General features: G+C 37.8%; 1 protein-coding gene across 5 annotated transcripts in view; it reads right to left on the bottom strand.

The window, feature by feature from the left end:
- The window catches only part of STXBP4 (syntaxin binding protein 4), a 67,574-nt gene that overhangs the window by 28,575 nt on the left and 17,995 nt on the right, over positions 1–21,004 (bottom strand). For 3 of the 5 annotated variants that reach the window (XM_027691615.1, XM_027691616.1, XM_027691614.1), the window contains 10 exons: positions 20,598–20,673; positions 17,780–17,862; positions 17,189–17,285; positions 15,711–15,814; positions 14,962–15,048; positions 13,689–13,754; positions 7,392–7,568; positions 5,265–5,381; positions 4,691–4,740; positions 3,393–3,526 (listed from right to left, as the gene is read on the bottom strand). In XM_027691615.1, the coding sequence (XP_027547416.1) occupies positions 3,393–3,526; positions 4,691–4,740; positions 5,265–5,381; positions 7,392–7,568; positions 13,689–13,754; positions 14,962–15,048; positions 15,711–15,814; positions 17,189–17,285; positions 17,780–17,862; positions 20,598–20,673 (991 nt within the window). Of the gene's footprint in view, positions 1–3,388; positions 3,527–4,690; positions 4,741–5,264; positions 5,382–7,391; positions 7,569–13,688; positions 13,755–14,961; positions 15,049–15,710; positions 15,815–17,188; positions 17,286–17,779; positions 17,863–20,597; positions 20,674–21,004 lie in introns of all 5 variants that reach the window. The other 2 variants (XM_027691617.1, XM_027691618.1) reach the window with 2 other exon arrangements.

Here is a 21,004-nt window from a genome sequence, read left to right as displayed (position 1 = left end):
TCCTGATGAACTACAGTCAGTGACCTGTGCAAAGTTACAGCACTGTTGTATCCATAAGATACAAAAGTCAAGAAAAAATAGCAATAATGTATATGGCATTAATTCTGTGGTAACAAACACCAGGCCTGCAACAAATAAATAGAAGAAATGTGAATACTTAGCAATATTGGTTCTTCTCAAACAGAAAAATTGTTATTTGTGAAGATTTGCCACTCTGCCTTATAACTTAGCTCCACTCACACTGTCAAAAGAATGGGAAGGGATAACTGAAACGTTCCTGACTGTGGAATGGTTTTGGCAGTTGAACATAACATAGTTGAAAAAACCCTGAACTGAAGAAATTGCTAAAATTCCATATTTCAGCTTTTAATGCCTGAGATCAAAATCATCTTAACTAGACCAAGCACTAACTGAGCTGAGCACCAGCAGTTCCCACTGCCTTCTTTTTATCCAGTTAGCATCCAAGGAAAATGAGTACAAAAACTGGGCAACTAAACTTCTGCCTGGAGGATCTTTGACATCAAATGCACAGTGACTATTGTGACCAGCAAGATCATATGAGCCAGGTAAGTAGGATTTTTGGACTTTATATTGATTTGGAGATCATGCCAGTGAAATTCAGCGCGACTGCCGCGTGTCAGAGCTCAGGCTGACGACAGATTAAAGGAACACGATGGGATGAAACACTTCAGGACGCACTGCTTGAGTTCCTGCCCGACTGGAGAAGCAGGCTCCATAGCATTTCATGGATACAGATGGCTGGGATTACATCAACAGGAGCAAGATTGTATTTTTGGATGGAAGTTTCAGAGGCAGAGTGAGGAAATTAGCAGCCAAAATACTTGAAAGCTGTGCTAAACCAGTGCCCATTTCAAAATGCCGACTGCCTGTTATTTTATGGGGAGATAAGTATGTTCCAGGGTTAATCAGATTTTGGCCATTACCAGCACCAAGTGTATTTCTTTTCTAATTTTGTAATAGAAAAGAAGAAAATGCTCTCTCTATTCTTTTTAGCCTGATTTGCACCATATGGTCTACTAAGTGCAGGCAGCAACTACTTTTATATGCTGCAGTTCTTTCACTGAGGCATTATTACCCTTTGTATGATGAAAGTAATTTTATGTCTTCAGGAGATCCTTGCATTCTGCAAAGCAGAATGGCCTCTCAAGGCTTAGCTTCTAAAAATACCTTACAGCCTTTAAAGAAGATGAAGAATGAATCTTTCAAGGGATGAGCCCGATTATTCTGTTTATTTGCATTATTTGTTATTTGCATTTCAGGATCTTGAGGATCCTGCAGTAGTAAGCATTGGAAAATGAGCTGTTGGGATTTTTTTTTCCAGAGTCCTCACTTGAAGAATTGCCAAACTGCCTTCACAGAGCTGTCATTCAGCCTGAGAAGCTGAAAACTGATCTGCAGCACTATCACAAGGCAATATGCACTTGAAGATTTTCAGGAATACACTGAACTTTTTCAAGCTTCTTCCCTCAGGCAAAATGTCTTGCTATTACAGAAGAAGAGGATAGTTCATGGTGCTAATTCATAAATATGTCATTTTGACCCGGTTGTCAAGGATGATCTTTAACAAAGGAAGCAGTTTTCCTTTGGAACAACACTCCACAACCTTGTCTTGACTTAGTTTCACTGTATTGTAAATGAATCAAAGAGGTATTTTGGTTGGGGCTCCTTTACTTCATATTGCACAAAATGAAGGAAAAAATGAAGGAGAAGTTCTGTTTAGAAGGTAAAATACATCACAGTGCCTTCCCAGCCAACCATTCTCATCCACTGAGCAACATCAAAAATATCAACTCCAATTCTCTAGTAATTCAATAAAAAATTATTAAGTTGGGGACATCTTTCTGGCAAAAAAGGAGAACTTCCAGTCTGCAGTGTAATATCTACTATACTTTAGTCTTTGATATCTGATATTTATGAAATGCTACATCCACAAGAGCCCCCTTTTTATGACAGCCCATCTGCAAGAAAACTTTAGATCACATGGGGAACACTGAGTGAGAAGCTGGCACAGAGGACTGCAGACAGAATGCTATCAAATAGTTACTTTGCTTTAACTACTTTTTTTTTTTTTGAGGGAAAGAGAGAAAGCAAGTGAGGTTTAAAGCTTTAATCTCATACCCAAGCTCGTCAGAGCCCAAATCTATCTGTAATACTCTCCAAATCAGAATGAACTCAGAAAGATGACGTTCAATCTTTAAATCCTTCTCTGCAGACCTATTTTTAATTCTCAGGTTCAGAAAATGGATCCCTGCTGTGGCTCCAGAGCTTTCTAACATGTATCCTACCTATTATGTTTGACACAACCACATGGTAGAATTCAGTTGCATTAAGAACTAAGGGTTTTCCTTGCACAATTTCCTGGGTGGAAAATCAATTGTCTCCCCTCCTGGTCACTGTTATTTTCTTTCACTTCCACCAGTAACTCTTAATTATAATATTCTGGAAACTTCTGAACAAACTTTATCTTCTCATTTTGCTTTTTTTGCCATAGAGTGATGGAATAAATAAATGCTTCATAAATAATGTCAAATAAAACATTTTCATATCTTGAAACATTTTCTCAAACATATTTCTTCAGTCCCTTTCTAAATTAATTCTGAAACCATATAAGATATTCAAATCTTTGATACAATAATCATTGACAACCATAATTAACCACCTTTCCTAAACCTCCTGTGATGTACCAGGCCATTTCTGTTTTGTTTTTTTTAAATCAATCCATTTAAGATGGATTAGAACTGACATGTCTGCTGAACTACAGACAAATGTGATCAAAACACACCATCATTTTGATGATCTGAACCAGGAATCCTACAATAACCCATAGTTGTTTCTTAGCTTTCCAACTGATGCAGTTTATTACAGTAACTCTCATGAACTATCATCATTTTTACCAATGGGAACAGCTCCCTGTTAATGACCTGAGGATATACATGGATATCTCCAAATGGAACTGCTGGCTACACTCACTCCCTAGAGCAACAACATCTTAATGAAGACACTTTGATACATGTTAATGCAAATCCAGCAGAGAAACATGTTGTGAATATTCCAGTATGAAAAAAAGAGCATTAAAGTAACGAAATTCTGCTAGTTTTACATGATTCTGGTAATCTTCATATTCCTCACTTTAGCATTAATTTTCTGCTTCAAGTTTTTCAGGAAGAAATGTACTCTGGAACAACTTTATATTCCAATTCTAGTTTGATTAAGATGCATATTGAACTGACACTGAACCTGCACTATCCTCCGCTTCTATGAATGATTTATCCTGCCAGTTCCCATCCAATTTAGAATCAAATTATCCATCTTCCTGGCTAATGAACTGATACCACATTTCAAAGCACACAAAGATGCACACACTCACTCACAATCTACTTCCAGAATGGCACGGACAGACTTGGCAAGGTCTCTGGCTTCTGCTGCGAGAGCGGCGGTGGCGGCAGGTCCGACCCTTCCCAGCCGGGCAAGAAGTGCTTTGGTGGACAGTGTTGCTCTCCCGTCACTAAGAGAACAGACAACAGTCAGTGTTTCTTTGTAAGGTGATAAAGCAAACTGCTGCTTTTAATACAGTCAGCCTGTGTTTCTAGATTGGTTTTGGTCTCACTGCGTGAACAAAACCCACGGATGCTACCAAAGCAATGACTCTGCCTCAGCGGCGGTTCTGTCTGCACAACAAAGGTATTTGGGAAGCTCAATTCAAGCCACATTCATGACTCAGAGTGCAGCGTCGAGAACTCAGTGGGTGTCAGGGAAGGAACTTACTTCAATGGAATTATTGTATTAGCATTTCAGAAGGGACACTGCTTCATAGGACCCAATTCTTATCTTTGGGGCTGTTACTGAGTCAGTTTGTCACCTCAGCATTGTGTTTGATACTTAATCCATTTACTAAAATAACCTCTATGAGCTTTATAAAACAGACAATATCACTGTTGTGCAGTGCTGACAGAACTGTTTTCACTGACTATCTGCAATATCATCATTGGTCTGAGCCTCTATATTTTTTTTTTTAAATTATGTTTCACTTCACTTCACTTAAATACATTTGATTTCCTTGAGAGCTTTACTGAAAAAGATCATAGGATAGAGACCAAACAACTTTACTGTTACAAAAATATTAATGGAACACTATCTGGGGTATATAAGTACAATCATGTCAATATTCTGAAGGACAAAAGGCTGCTGAAATCTTTTTGAATATTCCTAGGCAATATCCCCAGGATCTTCAACAAGATCAACTTCTTTTACAAGAAAAGTAATAAAATGTAAATGGATATGCATGTTATCAATTTATTTATATGCTACTGAATTCATCATGATGCAAAATCACTTAGGCAATTCTAAAAAAAAATAAATTTAAAAAATTATAACCCACTGTTAAGGTTCGTTGCATTTTAACTAATCCTGAGTACATTATAATTACTTCATGGAAACATCCAGACAACCATAGCTATGTAATTACTAACTGTTTTAATTTAATTCAGAGGTTTTTAATGAAGCTGTATCCTGAAAGCCTAATTTATAATTCATGCCATTCCCTCTCCTCCAATAAAATGACACTCAGAACTATACAGCAAAAATATAAGGAAAAAATAGCTACAAGACAGTTTTTGGAGACTTGGGAACAATAGTAGGGTTTTCAATATTAATATTGCCATTTCATTACCTTAAAACTGTTGAGGAAGTAGAGTTATCTGAAAGTATTTCATGCACAACCTGTTGGCCACAGTCAAGAAGTTAACAGTTTAGAGATGGACACAGTCAAAAAGGTAATAGCTTAAAATTTAATGTTCTATTTGGGTGTGGGGGATTTGATTTGCAATTAAAGAGTCTAGTTTCTGCCAGCTAGAAATGTGAAAGTAAACACCAAAACATTATAGTTACTTCATTTAAAGGGGTTATAACAACATCACTTTTATTATTGTTTCATAACATTCCTAAGTATTATCAAATATCAGTTCTTCTGCCTTTTGCTTCTGAGGAATTTCAAAGCAATTGATACAGTTTGTGAAAAAAACAAATGAACAAACGCATATGATCACTTCCATTTGTTTAATACAGCAAAACATAAAGTAAATTCCTGGATGAATCTGTACTCTTATAAACCATCTATATTTCTAGCAATGAAAGGATCCCGGCAAACTAGTGTATAGTCAGTTTACTATACTTATTCTTCCGAACCAAGGACACAAAAAAACTTTTCCAAATAAAATATTGCCAGAAATGAAAGGCAAAGTTACCTCTACAAATTGTAGCAATTTTTCAGTAGCCACCTCAAAGGTCTTCCTTGCTGATTCTGATTTCCTCAGCTGGCAGTCAAGCACCGTAACTCTCTTTCTCAAGTCTTGAATGTTATCCTGGGAAAGGTATTTTAAAGCTTTTATTCTAGTAATTTTTTCCCATGGCTCAGACAGATACATGGTGTGAACTGAAAGGGATGCTCGGAATGTTTAACACCCTCTTTCCTACATTTCTGAACAGCATCACTGCTCCTGAGGCAGGAATTGCCCGACCTGCTGGCAAAACAGCTCCGAAGGGCAACAGATTTTGGCAAATGATATAAAGGTAAATTAAAGTTGGAGGATAATAAAATTGATGGGGCTGAAAATTAAGGGAGTTTTAACTGATTTATGAATGGATCAAAAATCCAACCTAATGGTGACAGCATCTGTCAGCAGGGTGCCATAACCAACCAGTATGTGAACAAACTCAGTCCTCCAGTTTGCATCCACTCATCCTTTGGCCAGCACAGTAATTATGGCCCAGCCTGGAGGAAATTACCCCCTGCATGCACTTGTGTAACCTATTGATCAGTGTTATGTATCCCTCCCTACTTCAGCTGGGGACAATGTGAGCCCTGTCAGATCAAATCCTGGAGGCTCCAGGTTTCAGGTTGAGCCCCTGTTTGTGTGAGAGGACCACGAGGAAAACCTTCACATGCACATGGGCATGTTTGTTTAGCTGAGCTGGCTGCTGAACAGGGCATCTAGAAAGATCTCTCCAAAATTAAGAAAATATCACTATAATTAAAAATGAACTTTTCAGATCATTCTGAAAGCCCACTACCTACTCCAAAACTCTCACAAGAAATCACCATAACCCAATTATTGCCTTTACTTGAAGCAAGTAAGTACAGACATTTGTTTGTACACACTGTACAAAGCAGCAGAACCATCATCACCCTGAATATCAGAGAATCTGTTGATTCAAACACCTTTCTTTGGCAATCTCACTGCCTACTCTTGGAGAAGGAGCTGGTGAGGGACCTCACTCTTTCATACCAAAAAGAGTTGGTACCTACTTGATACTGAAATGTAGAGACTGAAATCTCAACACAGGTATTCGAGTATTTCAGGAATTCAAACTAGTATCTCCAGAACAAATCTCTAGGAAAGCAACCCACAGCCTCTGAATTTCTTAAAATTTTACTATTTATACCAGTCCTAGAAAACAAACATTGCTTCAAAAATGTCTGGCATAAAAGATGTGGCACCTCACCCAGATGTTCAGAAAGAAGAACTTCCAGGGTATGAACTCACAATTGAATGAGAGGAATTCCTTTCCAGGAGCCACAGGGACTTGCTGTGTTGTTCTCTGCAAGGTTGTTTACCACACAGCTTGGGTTTACCTTTTAATGCCTTGTAATATTGAGTTAATTCTAATGATGAAATAAGGTAACATTTCAGTAGGTTTTCTTCATCAAGTCATATGCACATCCATTTCTCATGAGAAATGGAAGGTAACCACACAAATGCCAACCTACTTGCTCTTCTACTGTGAGCAGAAAATGGATTTGCAGTTATTGGGAAAAAATTTAAAAGTGCCTCAAACATTTTCTTCCTTGGCATATTCTGAAATGCCTCACTGGAGACGAAGTGGGTTTAAAATATAAGGCTCAATTAAAAAGAATTTTTTTTTGGCAGGATTAGTAGCATTTAAGTGATTATCTTGATTAAATCTAAATTTACTTAAGAACAGGACTGGACTTTATATTGTTGTTATTTGCCTACCAGAAACATAAACATGAAGGCCATTTTTACACGAATACAAAGGCACACGTGTAGCCTTTAAAGACAATATATCTACAGCTCAGAAAGTATTCCATGCCTTAATGTTTGAGATGTGCCACTCTGACCTATGGCCCACATACGCTCGTAGCTCCTGTTTTTCCAGCCCAAAGATATCTGGATAAAGGAAGACTCGTACACTCCACATCACCCCCTTCAGCACGCGTCCTTCCAGTTATTGAATAATACAAGACAAACAGTGACCTACTTTAGAAAAGCAGATGAAAAGAAAATGAAAACAAGACACATGACAACAGCGAGGAAACCATGGTAACTATGACAGGCGACTGCTTTGCTTACTTTATTTTGGCCGGAGTGATCGGCGAGCTGAGCCTTCAGCTCTCCGATTTCAGCTTCCAGCAGGCGAATCACTTCTTCATAGTCCATCTCCATCCCCCGCGCCTGCCTTTGTGCAGCCTCTGCGAGATGGATCCGGCTCCGCAGGGCTCTCGTCTCCTCCACGGCTGCCTTGGCTTCCTGCAGGTTACACAGTTCCATTGGAAAGTTACAATTCCCTTGAAAAGTTCCAACCCCGGCTAACAGATTTAACTCACAGGTGCTGCAGGTGACTCAGGGCTACCCTGCTGGTGTTTATGGCTGGGTGGTTCAATTGATAATTTTTAAAGTGTAGGATGTGAGGCCACCCCTGGAGTGCTGTGTCCAGTTCTGGACCCCTCAGTTCAGGAAGGATATTGAGGTCCTGGAGCAGGTCCAGAGAAGAGCAACGAGGCTGGTGAAGGGACTCGAGCACAAGTTCTAGGAGGAGAGGCTGAGGGAGCTGGGGCTGTTCAGCCTGGAGAAGAGGAGGCTCAAGGGAGACCTCCTCACTCTCTACAACTCCCTGACAGGAGGTTGTAGCCAGCTGGGGGTTGGTCTCTTCTCCCAAGCAACTCTCAGCAAGACAAGAGGGCTCAGTCTTAAGCTGTGCCAGGGGAGGTTCAGGTTGGATATTAGAAAGAATTTCTTCCCAGAGAGGGTAATCAGACATTGGAATGGGCTGCCCAGGGAAGTGGTGGATTCTGCGTCCCTGGAGGTTTTTAAGAAGAGACTGGATGTGGCATCAGTGCCATGGGCTGGGAACCACAGCAGTGTTGGATCAAGGGTTGGACTTGATGATCTCGGAGGTCCCTTCCAACCCAGCTGATTCTATGATTCTATGTGCAAGCAAAACCCAGGTATTTACAGAGGCAGAATGTGCCTGATAAATTAAATAATAAAATCTATAATTGGTGTAAATCGAAAGGAATGAAAGGTTTTATAGAAATGCACCAGGTGCTGCTAATCTGCCCACTCACTTCCATACTAAAAAAGTGCTTTACTGAGATATTACTTCCTTTTATTATTATTGCCTGAATTCACACTCCAGTGAGTATCCTCCAAGGAGTATATCATCAAGGCATATCCTTGGTTTTCCACTCCAGTCAGAGCTCACACATCATGGAGATGGACTCTTAATACAAGTATTCTCAAAATCATTGCTTTTTTTAAATTTTTTTTTCTGCCTAGTTCCTGCTCCTATATCTTTATCCTCTGTTATCACAGAAAAGTGTTAGATAAAATGTACATATAAATAATGTATGGAAAACAGAAAAGCAGAAACCGTTAGTTTTTAATTCAGCAAACGTAATCCCTAAATGTTGCGAAATCTCATTTCAAGAAAGATGTTACACAGTTCATTTGACTACTGAATATTAATTCAAATTAATTTTGATTTGTAAATTTAGAAAGTCAGACTAAAGGTCTGGACAACAGATGAGTTTACACACTAGGAATAAAACAAACAAACTGCTCATAAAAAATGTAGACATACAGGCTCACTGGCACCAAAACCAATAAACCTTCTTTCCCCTTAGCTTTTAATTAATCAGTGGGAAAAGTAACTTTATAGCAATTTTCTGAAGAATTAAAGTTACAAGCTTTAAACACACAAATACACAGAGGCTTTTTTGTACAAATTCCTCAGTTAAGGACACTTAAGTGAATATCCTATTCTTAGTCTACCTATTATATCTTATTAATATAACTATATCCTGGGAATGGAACTAGAGGGAAAACAGGTGGGGGAAGAGGAAAAGCACACTGTGAATCTATAACAAATAGGAAATAACCTTCTAGAAAGTAGGCTTGAAATCACTGTTTCTGAAAAACCTAAATGACCAAATCTCCTATTTTTGTGGAAGAAATGGCATATAATATTTAAGAGGTGCCATAATAAAAATGTCTGGAGAGGTCAGTTAAGCTTACAAATGCAGATTTAATTCTTTCCTAATGTAGAAGGTTTTGCCCTGTGCAATCAATATCCTTCAAGTCATGTTTTCCTGTACTTTGTCATAATGTTTCTTCTGTAAAATGATCCACTAATCTCAGCTTCAGATGACTTTTGACCTGTATAAGCCTGAATAAGCAATACAGTTCAGGCCATAGGGCAGCTAATCTCAGTGATATATATACAGGACACCATCTTCCTCATATTTGCAATGGGTCTCCAATAAAATACCACTGTGCACCCCAGCCTCTTAAACATACAGCAGTAGAAGAAGTGACCACACGTGCAGAACAGCAGCATCAGCAGTGAATACAGGTGACATTTGTGTTTTATATAATTTACAGGTTTCTGTTACAGAGCACAAGCAATAATTGATCCTTTTAAATGACCTTTAATTTGACAGCAGGTAGAATGATTTTTTTTTTCTCTTGAAAGCCTAAAGCATGAGATGGGCCTCTTCTACACTTATTCACCTCTACCTGGAGACACAGACTATTCCAAAGCTTATTGCTCCATGTCTGCCTGTTATTTGGTGACTTGGTTTCGTGGTTGTTTGCAGCACCACGAGCAGTGCAAGGGTCATCACTGAAAGCACACTAGAACAATCCACCTCTCTTTCAAGCTGCTCAAAGCAGTTCTTTTTCCTAGAAACAATTCAGAGAACACAGGAACTTCTTAGAAGTTATGAATCTATACAAGCAGAGGTCAAAATTACTGCCTCTGGAGAGGGCACTTTTTTGCCACCCTGAGAAAAAATATGACTCAACAGCAAGGAGAGCTGGGCCCTGCTGATCCAGAGCATGAGTTATGAGCCTTCAGCAACAAAGGTATCCTTCAGAAACAGGCTGGAGGTGGGAAAAAGACTCTTGGAGACAAAAGGGAAAAGGTGCTCCGATGTTAAGTTTGACTAATATAAATGAACACAGAAGCCTTGACAAAGGGTGGCATCTTAAAAACCCACACACAAGAATTATTTAAATAAACTGACACCAGAAAAGTGAAGGGAAAATTGTTATAATGAAAAGGGAGGTCTTCGTTTTGAAATAAGACCTCCCTGAGATAAAGGTTTAATCTCATATAATCCAGAACTGCCTTTACTCCTCCATTGTTTTTTTCAGAAACCCGGTTGTTGAATATTAATTTCTCTGTAATAGCAGACTGAGTATGACCAGATTTCAACAGTGAAAGACCTAAAGGAATAATTAACAAACAATAGCTTCTTACATTACAATGAAACAATTACACACACTACAACCGAATCAGTAAAATTTTCCGACAAACCAGAGCTGTTTTCTGGAGCAGGGAGGCACAAAGGGAAAGGATACCACCAGCTTTCCCTGTTCTCCAGTTACTGGAGCTGGCACTGGAGGTTCTGTGCAGGTAAGGGGCCCCCACCAGTGAAGAACAGATGGGTAACACCACAATTCAGCAACGTTTGCTCCTGTCCCACCCAACTGTTGTATGAAAGAAGTGTCCAAGGTCAGGCTGGATGGGGCTCTGAGCAACCTGGGCTCGTGGAAGGTGTCCCTGCCCACAGCAGGGGGTGAAACAAGATGGTCTTTAAGGCCCCTTCCAAGCCAAACCATTCTGTGATTCTAAGGCACAACAGAAAAAGGATCTGCAGCTGCTAATATTGCATTTATATAAATGCCTGTTGGGACCATTTTTCCTACAACCAGTAAGAAACTGAAAGCTGGAGGAGAGAAACCGAATTCTTACAAAATTTCAAGGTACAGGTTTCTTCCTATGCCAGGTTCTATTTCTGTCTTGGATAAATCTGAGTGTCTGAAACAGGTTTTATCCAAGTAATACTCCAGCCACCACAAACACTGGAACTAAAATATTCTCTTAAACTATGTGAAAATTCTAGTTACAATTCAATTATGTTTAGTCATTAATTTTACAAACACCGTATGCTGAAAAGTTAATGAAATGAAAATAAACCAAATACTTCTTTCAGGCAGGTTGAAATAAATTACAGACTGCTTCCAAAATAGCAGCCATTCAAAGCTCAGAAAAAAATTAATAGAACAGCAAATCTCAGCCCTGTGATCTACAAGTCCAGCAGTCTGGGATGCCACAAGCAGCATCTTACCTTTGCAACCTTTCACATTTACTACGTTTAGCTGAGGTGCTTCAGCTGACAATAACTATGGAAAAAGCTGCAGGACAGAAGAGATCATTCAGGTTGATATGACCCAGGACTTTGAGGCAGCACAGGATACAGTCAAACTCCTCCAGGAGGACAGAAGACATTACAGAGTCCACATTCATGCTGTTGACAAGACTTCAGTGACTCAAAAATACCTTTCTGTGTTTTGTGCCAATTTCATCCCAATTTCAAATTAAAAATAGATCAGTTAATGTATTTTAGCTGTCATCCATCAGTATTGGAAAATAATTACTACCTCATTTCAAATTTAGCAATACTTCTAATCCTAAGAGCTCATCCCTCCTGTTAGCTACTGATTCAAGCACTGTTTAATGAATTGCTGCTAACAAAGCATGTTCATTAACCAGAATATTTGTACTCTTGTCTTAATTAGGATGTAATCTCTGCAATTCACAATTAGTAGACAACAGAAATACCACAAAAGATACTCCCATATACGACTGGTAGCCTATAAAACCTTGTTTTTTTCAGAGGAGCAGTGATTTTAAAAAAATGTTTAAATTATATTGAATTCAGAAGGCCTTAAGTACATACTTAAATTGGGGTTTTGTTTACTTTGGTTGTTTGTTACTTTTAATCAGGCCATTAGGGCCAAATAATGTACTCATTAACTCATTTCACTAACCTCAGCTCAAGCTGGAAGGCTTCACAAGTTAAATGGAAACTTGCACCCTAAGTAGCCTATTTTTTAAAACCTTTGTATGACTATGAATTGCATTGTTAGTATTGGTTCCAAATGATAGAAATATATATAATAATATATATATAAAACACTTGAAAATGCACCAAGTATAAACAGAACTAAAATTTCCATTAAAAGCCCACTTGTAGTGCTGTAATTACATATAACTTATTATTTCTGTTTCATTTCACTGTGTGGAACCTTCTCAAGGCTCACTAGAAGATCACTATTTAGCCCCGGGAGGTTTGCACGGCAAAGCTGAACTTCCCCACCACAGGACAGTACCTGAGAAAAATAAAAGTGTGAGGACCTCGAGTGGTGGCAAACGGGCATTACTGGTGCTTAAAACACCCTCTCAGACCAGCCTGGTCCAAGTCTGCCTTCCCAGTAAGAGCAGGTTTGCACTGGGCTTTGTACTTTCTAATAGCTTTAGTCTAGATTAATAGGCTGAACATCTGCTCTGGTCTGAACACCCATTAGTGAATGAAAACGTGAAATGCATCGTTGGAACACACCTCCAGTTAAATTTTATCCAGAAGATAATCCAATTTATTTCCCTGCCATCCCACAGTGCAACAGCACAACGTCACTGGAACCAGCTTTCAGGCAGTTCCCTTACATTCAAGGAGCAAAAGGTAATAATGAAGGTGCTCAACAAATCCACATACACACATAAAATATAGCAGTACCTAGGAAGAGTTTTTAAACTGTATCTTACATTTTCACACATGACATCTGATGGAGCAGATATTCCCTATAGGTTTCTCATGGTTATTTGTAACAGTACAGGAGAGAAGAAGGGCAGGCAGCTCATTAGAAGAGATGAGCTGACAGGATGTTCAGGAGAAGAAGGGAACAAGAAAGTTACTCAGGTTTGAATCCAGGCTATAAGTGACATGAGACTTACATGCAGTTGGAAATTTCCTTTAAGAGACACAAGAATGCTGAATTTTGTAAGAAACTCTGATTTCTTCTCTCATAATTACAGATATATTTGGAGACAGAAACAAGACATTCCTCACAAAATCCTTACCATCACTTTTTTTTCCTGGTAAATGTCAGGTTGCATTGTCAAGTGTGTCTATTTTTTCATGCTTAAGACTCTGGCTGCCATACAAAATAGTTAATGTTAGGACTGCAAATTAGGGACACTGTTGCCTAAGAACAGCAAGATCACTTAACACCAGAAAGGTACCACATCATTATCCATCCTCACTGATCCACGTTGTCTTAGGGTTCCTACCTCAATTCAACAGCAGAGGAGTATTACTGCTCTAAAAACTGAAGGATTAATACTCTCCACTTCTAATCAAAAGGTTTGTAGTGACAAAAGAACCACTTTGTGTCGAAATCAGTGTGAAAGTATAATCTATATAAGCATCAAGACACAAAGAAGTGTTCCCTTCTCCCTTCCACAAGAAAAGAGTTAAAAAAATTTAAAAATAATAATTATGATTTTAAGAAACTTCAACATACTTGCTTGACTGCTTGTAGCTGCTCTGTTAACTGTTTCTGTGCATTCACAGATTCAGACAATTCTTCCTGTTAAAAAAAAAAAAGAGAAGAAAGAATTAATAATTCAGACTAGAAGAGAAGAGTTTTTAGTCCTAAAACTCAATTAGCTCCTTCAAAACTACAGGTAGCAATACTTAACTTCTATCCATGTACTTTCTGCCTTCTGTACAACTACTATGTCTGTTAACAATGCTGTATAATCAGAAACACACATATTAAAAAAGTTCTGGTGGCAATAATAAATAATGAACAGCTTTTATAAAACCTGTGACAACCCCAAATTCCCATCTCTCAAAGCCAACTTTTCAGTGAGTTCAGTGAGACTGCTGAGGTCACTTGAGCATTTGAGGATTATTTGCTGAACATTTCTGGGATATGCGGAAAAGAGGATAAAAAATGAGACAATTACAGATTAACCATTGTCAGTTTTCAACATCAGCAATTTAGGGACTCGTGATAAGTATTCACTACTTCAACACTCCATGGAAATTGGGTTCTTTCATTTCAGTACAAAGCTTTCAGAAGAAGAAGCCTTGTGCACAGAACAAAGCACAGACCTTTGGCCATATCGACCCAAGGTTTTCGTAATTTATGGCAAGAAAGAATTTTTTTGGACCAGGAGGGAATTTGTATAATTGTCTATATCCTCAGATCAATTTTCCTGTCGAAGAACAAAAGCTACATATGCTGAATACAGAAATTTTTATCTCCTGGTATGTTAAAAAAGCAATTCAGGACCATGAGGTTGTGGTTGTAACCCAGGGTATCAAGAAACAATAAATATATTTGTTGCTTTAGGTTTTAGGAATTTTGTAAAGTCTGTGAAAATACGTATTACTTTGGAACATGATTAATTTGTCCCCCAGTTCTGATTTCTTTCAAAAGTATCACTACATGCTCAGACTCTGCAGTCACTAAGATCACACATTTCTAAATAAAATTGCCTTGCAAATCAGTCACTTCTCCAAACTCACTTTTGTGAAATGCCTGCTTAGTTTCATTTCTCTGTGGATTAGATTAAAAAATGTGTTAGGATTCAGTATAACAAATAAAATTTACTGTCTCCAGAAATATATTATAACCAATCTTCAAATGTATTAGGACTGTTTGCTCTGCCTTTGTACTTAATCATGAAAAATTCCACATAAAATTTAAAGAAGAACAGTAAATTACTACATACACTCCAAAAAATGATTAGTCTCTTGAATAATTTAGAGCAAATAAAAATGGTTACCTTTAATTTACTCATTTCTTTTAAAGCTTCATTTCTTTCTTTCTTAAGTCTTTCCACATCATCCTCCAAAGAATTACAGGTTACAAACTATTTAAATACATAAGGTTAGAATGTATTGCTAACTGTGTCTTCCATAACCTTTAACATCTTATATTAAGAGGTCTTGTTAATAAAATTAGAGGAAAATCTTAACTTTAAAATAATTTAAAGCTCTGAAAATGCTAAAAATGTTTAAGAAAATTTTGACCAACTTATCTTCTCAAGGAACAATTATTTTTCCTGTTGAAGTGGATTAATAAAAGTACTTTTTAAAGCGTCAAGAAAACATCATTAACAGCCCCTGTTTTCTGCATTATTTTAAATAATATGTCCCTTTATTTTAGTATTCATATGCTAAAAATGCTCTTTTTTAAAGTCAGCTCTGGAATAAAATGATTTTTCAGCAGCAGCTCAAATCACTGGGCCCAGTAATTGTTTATCATTCACACAGGTTGTAGCATTTCCATTAAGAAACCTCAGAAAATCCCTGTTGTCCAGACTTATAACAAACCACAACATAATTATATTAATTGCTCTCTGCAAATCAGGCTGCTTAATAAAGCTTCACAGAAACTGGGTTACCTTAAAGAACCCCGGGATATGGAACTGTTTTAAACATCTGCCCAAAATTTGGAATAATTTCACATATAATACACTCTCCAATAATCTCCTCCCAACAATTAAAACACTGTTCAAGCACATATTTTTACCTGTGGATCCTGTAAGCTGGAAACTCCACTGACCCCAAATGTGACAGATTTGTGGCCATCATCTGCTGTATCTGAGAACAGATTCCTTGAAACTTCAATGAAATCTAAAAAACAGTTCACATTTTGTTGCTGTAGCCACTAAGTTCACTTCAGTAGCAGCATCACTAAATGCAACACAACTCCAAATATCACAATGAACAGCCAGTCTTTCATAAATGCAGCTGAAGCTTTCTAAAGGAAAATACGAAAATCAGACACATCTCTCTGAAGAGAAACTTTTGGTAAAGCTGGTAAAGAATAAAAATGTCCAAAACACGTCTTGGGAAGAAATATCCTCAAAATTAAGTCGTGAAGGACAAAAGAAAACAAAGGTGGTGTGAAAGTTCACCTTCCAAGTACCTGGTTAGAGATGCTCTGCATTTGGTAGGTCTCTGTGACAAATGAAAAGAAATCTGCACACCAGGTCTACACCTGCCCTTCCCAATAATTAATTATGTGTGAGGAGACACATTATCTCTGCAGGAAAAGGGAAAAATTTCATGCTGGCTCAGAGCTCGTGGTTTCCTCTGCAGGTCCTTTAAACCCCTGACAGAGACCCGGGAAAACTGATGTTGGCCAAATTGAAAGTTCTAAATACAAACACCGCATCACTCACAGTCAACGTGGCTTGGATGACCATTCATTATCAATGTATTAAAAAAAAAATCTGCCACAATATGACAGAAAAGTGGAAATACAAAGGTCAGTTAGTTTACTCCACATAAAATCTGATGGAAGATCCGGTATCTTTCTTGATGAGATACTTGAAAATCCGGTGTCTTTTTGGATGGTTAAGTATAAAATATTACTTTTCACACACTAGTTTTTGCTGCTGTTCTTCATAAACTTTAGGAAAAGTGAAATTTCCATCAGTTTTAGCATCAGAACTTTCATGTCTCATAGCTTTTGAAAAATATTTTTAAATTGTCAGTGTCACCAACCAAAATTGTCATAACCAACAGAAGCGACTCATTCCCACCAGAATTAGGTTTAGCCAGAAGAATTGTGATGGTCTCCATACAAATCTCTTTCTATATGCAATAGTTGAAATGTTCTTGCTTCTCACAAACCAAAGTTAAAAAAATCCATCAGTTTAGTCCCTTCAAGAAGTCTCTTTAACCATCAATACTTTCCCAAGCAATTTTTGGAACAATTACAGCTCCCTATTGTCAAGGTAAAAAATTCAGGCATTTGTGAGCACAAAATAAAACTTTCCCAAGGCTGCTCTTAATTAGATAAATTTGTGATTTGCTGTCCCAATACTTAGTTTCAGAATTTCAAGCGCATTTTTATACAGTAGAATAAGGTTCTTGCCTCAAACTATCATTTTATTTGCAGCAGCAACCCAATAGTGACAGAAAATATATTAAATGGTTATTATCTATCATTTCTGTACTCCTACTTTTCATTCTTTTCCATAGTAATTAACAAATTATTACCTCCAAAAGACACTGTTCCTTTAGAATCTTTCTGAAGTTGCTGCCTGAGGGCTAGCTGCTGTTCATCTGTGAGCTGAATCCCAAGATAATTCAATGCCTGAAAGGAAAAAATCTTATTTTGGAGTAAAAAAAGAAAGGACTAGGGATAATGACTGCAGGGACATGGGGGAGTAATTAAAGAGCTATACTTCAAAGAGCCTTTGTATCCTGGTACACTCTCACTGACAACACTTTTATTCCAGAGCCACTCTGTGACTTTTCCTTCTAATTGAGAGATGTACAGATATTATTTAACCTTGAATATGGATGAGTGTAATAAGCAAAACCCTTTGTCCTTAATAACTGCCTTAAAAATCCTGAGGGATGTTCGGATTCCCAGAAGAGTTAATCAGTAATTAGATTAACAAAAACAGTAATTTGCCCAATATATAAAATGAAGTATTGCCCTGCAACGTGAAAGAACTACTCGAATGGAAAATTTTGTGTGTAGTTTATACCTTAAAAGTTTGTCAGCCTAGGAATATTGTCCACATGTTTAACCTGCATCAGGAAGGGGGAGGAAGGAAAACTCCAAAGATTGTAAGTATTTACCCTCTCCAGTTTTTCTGTTTTGAGACGAATAGTCGAGTTCCTTCCTCGAGGCTCATAATCATCATTCTGGCTGGGGGCAATAGCTAAGAGGGAAAAAATTAATTAATAATTATCTAGTTGTAACTATTGCTTTGAAAAATTTGTTCTAAAGCTCTGCTTGTCAAGTGGGTGCCAGCTAAATACCCACTTGCTAAAAAGACATGTTAACACTTAGATTGACTTTTATTTTTTTTTAAAGGACGTAGTTGTAATAAACAAAAATTACGGGTATCAATCACCTACACTATTTTTTTTGTATAAAGAAGTGACAAGTAGCAAATTAGCAGAAAGGAACCAGGAATAACTGAGTGATCCATCAAGCATATGGCTTATACTGGTGGTGTTTTCTCTTCTCTCAGAGATACACAGATACTCAGGAAACAGAAGGGGAAACACACTTGTGAATTCCAAGAGAGACCTCCAAGACACACCCTCATCACAACTGACAGCTCCCAAAAACATATGGAGTGATCCAGAAAACACTGTGGAAAGAGAGGGGATGACCTGTTGCCAACTAAGGGCTGTGTGGAGGGAGCTTAGACTGAATTTCCTGGTCTCCTTAGGAACTCTTTTCCAAGAACTCCCACCCATCAGCCATCAGCCCCTTCCCCAAGTTCCCATGTTTTTAGCCAGTTGCATTAATAACCTGTGGTGCACCTACTGTATTTCCAACACACACAAACCACGAGGCTGAGGAAGGGAGAAGAAGGCAGCAGCACCAAGCAGCCCCTGTGCAAGATTTCAGAATAATTGCCTTTTATTTTTTTTTCTTTTTGTGTGTGCATGCTGAGTTTTGATGGAGAAACACAGTCACAGCTTTGTCATATTTCAGACACACCTGTGGATACAACACAACCACCTTTGGCAGCCTTTGCTCACAGACAGCAGGCAGAAGGAGCAGTGAACTGCCTGTTTCTTTGGATTTTAGGTCTGTGTACACAGAAAAAATTCATGGTTTGCATTCATTAGTTATAAATCTAATTTAGATCTTAATTCACTGTTTCATTAATGGATTAGAAAGGTACCAAAACCAAACCCAGCATTTAAAAAGCGAAGGATTTTGCAGTTTGAGATTCTCTCTAAAGGAACAGAAGGAAGCGCAGAGAATTCTATTTTTAAAATTTTTTTAGTTTCACAGCATATCTGTTTCCAAGCTCCAAGTAATTTACATTCTCTCTATATGCCAAAAGCATAAACCAAAACATCTTGAAAATCTCTGACACTAACACCTCTCACATGCTATATTAAATTCTGAAGACAGTGGGCTAAACCTCGGTGGAATTGGCACACTTCCTTTGAGCTCAGAATGAAAAAGCCTCTCGTATGGGTTTGTGCAAAAAACTTCTCAAAGCTATGCTGATTTTTTCATAAAGCATAAAAAAATGTCCTCTAAGAGATACTTTAATTTTTTCAAGGTTATCTTTGAAAGGATATCCTTGATAAAGGGCAGCATGAAAGAAGTGGCAGGTTTGACAAAGGATGTGATATTAAATAGGAAGAAAATGAAACATAAGAAACAGCACAAACTGGAGCTGCAAGTGTTTGTCCTTTCCACTCCACTACCCACTTATTCAGGTGTGTTAAGAAACTGTGGCCTTCTTGGTCTCTTTAAACAATAAAGCTCCTGGGTATTGCATTATATTAACCAAGAGTCTCATATTCTGAATATAATAAAAAACAGCCTTTTGTCTTGTTTCTTTCATTTAGTTGAGGTGTTTTTCATGGTCTATATGAAAATCTGTGTGATCATTAATCTCCAAGTATATTCAATACTACAATCTTTCCAATTCCAAAAGTTCACATTCATTCAGCTCACCCTTCAAGGAAGGGAGACAACTGGTCAGATTTGCATTATAGGAACTGTTTCATTTTAAATATGAATATCTAACACGGGCTATAATAAATGCAGGTATAATTTAAGTAACACCAGTGGAGAAATATCTGGACTGAATCAGATCCTGTATGTTTGTTCTTCCTCTTCTCAGTAAATCAGACACCAAGTTGAGGAGCTCAGGTTATGCTTAATTGCTACTGCCTGAAGAAAAAGGATATAGTTCAGGTCTTTACATAGAAATACAGAACAGAGTCAGTTCTGTCACTGTGCCAATGGGGACTCTCATTATTGGGTCAGACTGTTTCTAAACACAACACATGTTTGTTTCCCAAAGGAATTACAATTGTTCAGCTCAAATCTGGTTCTGACCAAATTCCACAAACTCTGTTTTTCCTAAAGTGTTGTTTTCAAAATAGATATTTAGAGAGATGATCAAAGTGACTCTTGTCTTTGTTCCAATGTCATGGCTCTCAAATATAAATATTAACATATATATTCTATTTGTTATGAATTGAAAGGCTGTTAGAGGTCTGCATGTTATTTCTACCCCTCCAATATGCTGCCCTGATTTAAACAAAAAACCCCATGCAAGCAGCACACGTCCACAGAATTTCATCAAATCAAGAAAGCACAGTTTCTATGGCAACCTAATCTTGATCTATATGTGAGTCTTCACTATCTGGTTTCTCCTGAGTCTATTATCATTACTGCTGTATAGCAAATGTTGTGATCACTCGTTCTTGTTTGGTTTCAGCTGTTTGTTAAAGACAATGTAAGTTATATTTGACAGAAGCTCCTAAAAATCCATTGATCTCAGTCCTTTATTTAGGACTATAAAAATATTCCTTTTTTTGAAGACTACTGAGTCTCACCATGTAGTGTGTGCTGCAAGACAGTTATCAAAGGAAAAAAAAAAGGGTGGCAGGGAATGAAGTCAGCACTTACCCGTGGCAGACACATCAGCAGGACTGTTGTCTGGAGTAATGGGAGATTGCTCTCCCATCTTGACTCCAGTTTCCATCTACAAAAGAAAATCAAAAGTCATGAAATACCACTCCTGAAGCAGATCACAAGCTAAACTAGAAACACACATTAATGTAAAAAGAGAGGGACAGGAAGGAAGACCAGGGGGAGAAAAAAGGGCTGGACAAATCAAAGCAACAATGGAAGGCACGGAGGGGGTGCTGGTGGTGAGAAGGGATGGCATTGGAAAAACTCAGATCAGGGCCTCTTCAAAACCCTGGAGTTTGAATATCTCCACAGATTAAGATAACACAGTCTCTCTAGGCAACTTGTTTCAATATTTATATCCCTAACAGGAAAGAAAAATGGGCAAGAATTTTTAGTACAAA

Source organism: Neopelma chrysocephalum, unplaced genomic scaffold, assembly GCF_003984885.1.
Source record: "Neopelma chrysocephalum unplaced genomic scaffold, ASM398488v2 Primary Assembly neopelma1_84, whole genome shotgun sequence".
In the NCBI taxonomy this organism is placed as follows: Eukaryota; Metazoa; Chordata; class Aves; order Passeriformes; family Pipridae; genus Neopelma; species Neopelma chrysocephalum.
This window is presented reverse-complemented; position numbering and strand designations above follow the sequence as displayed.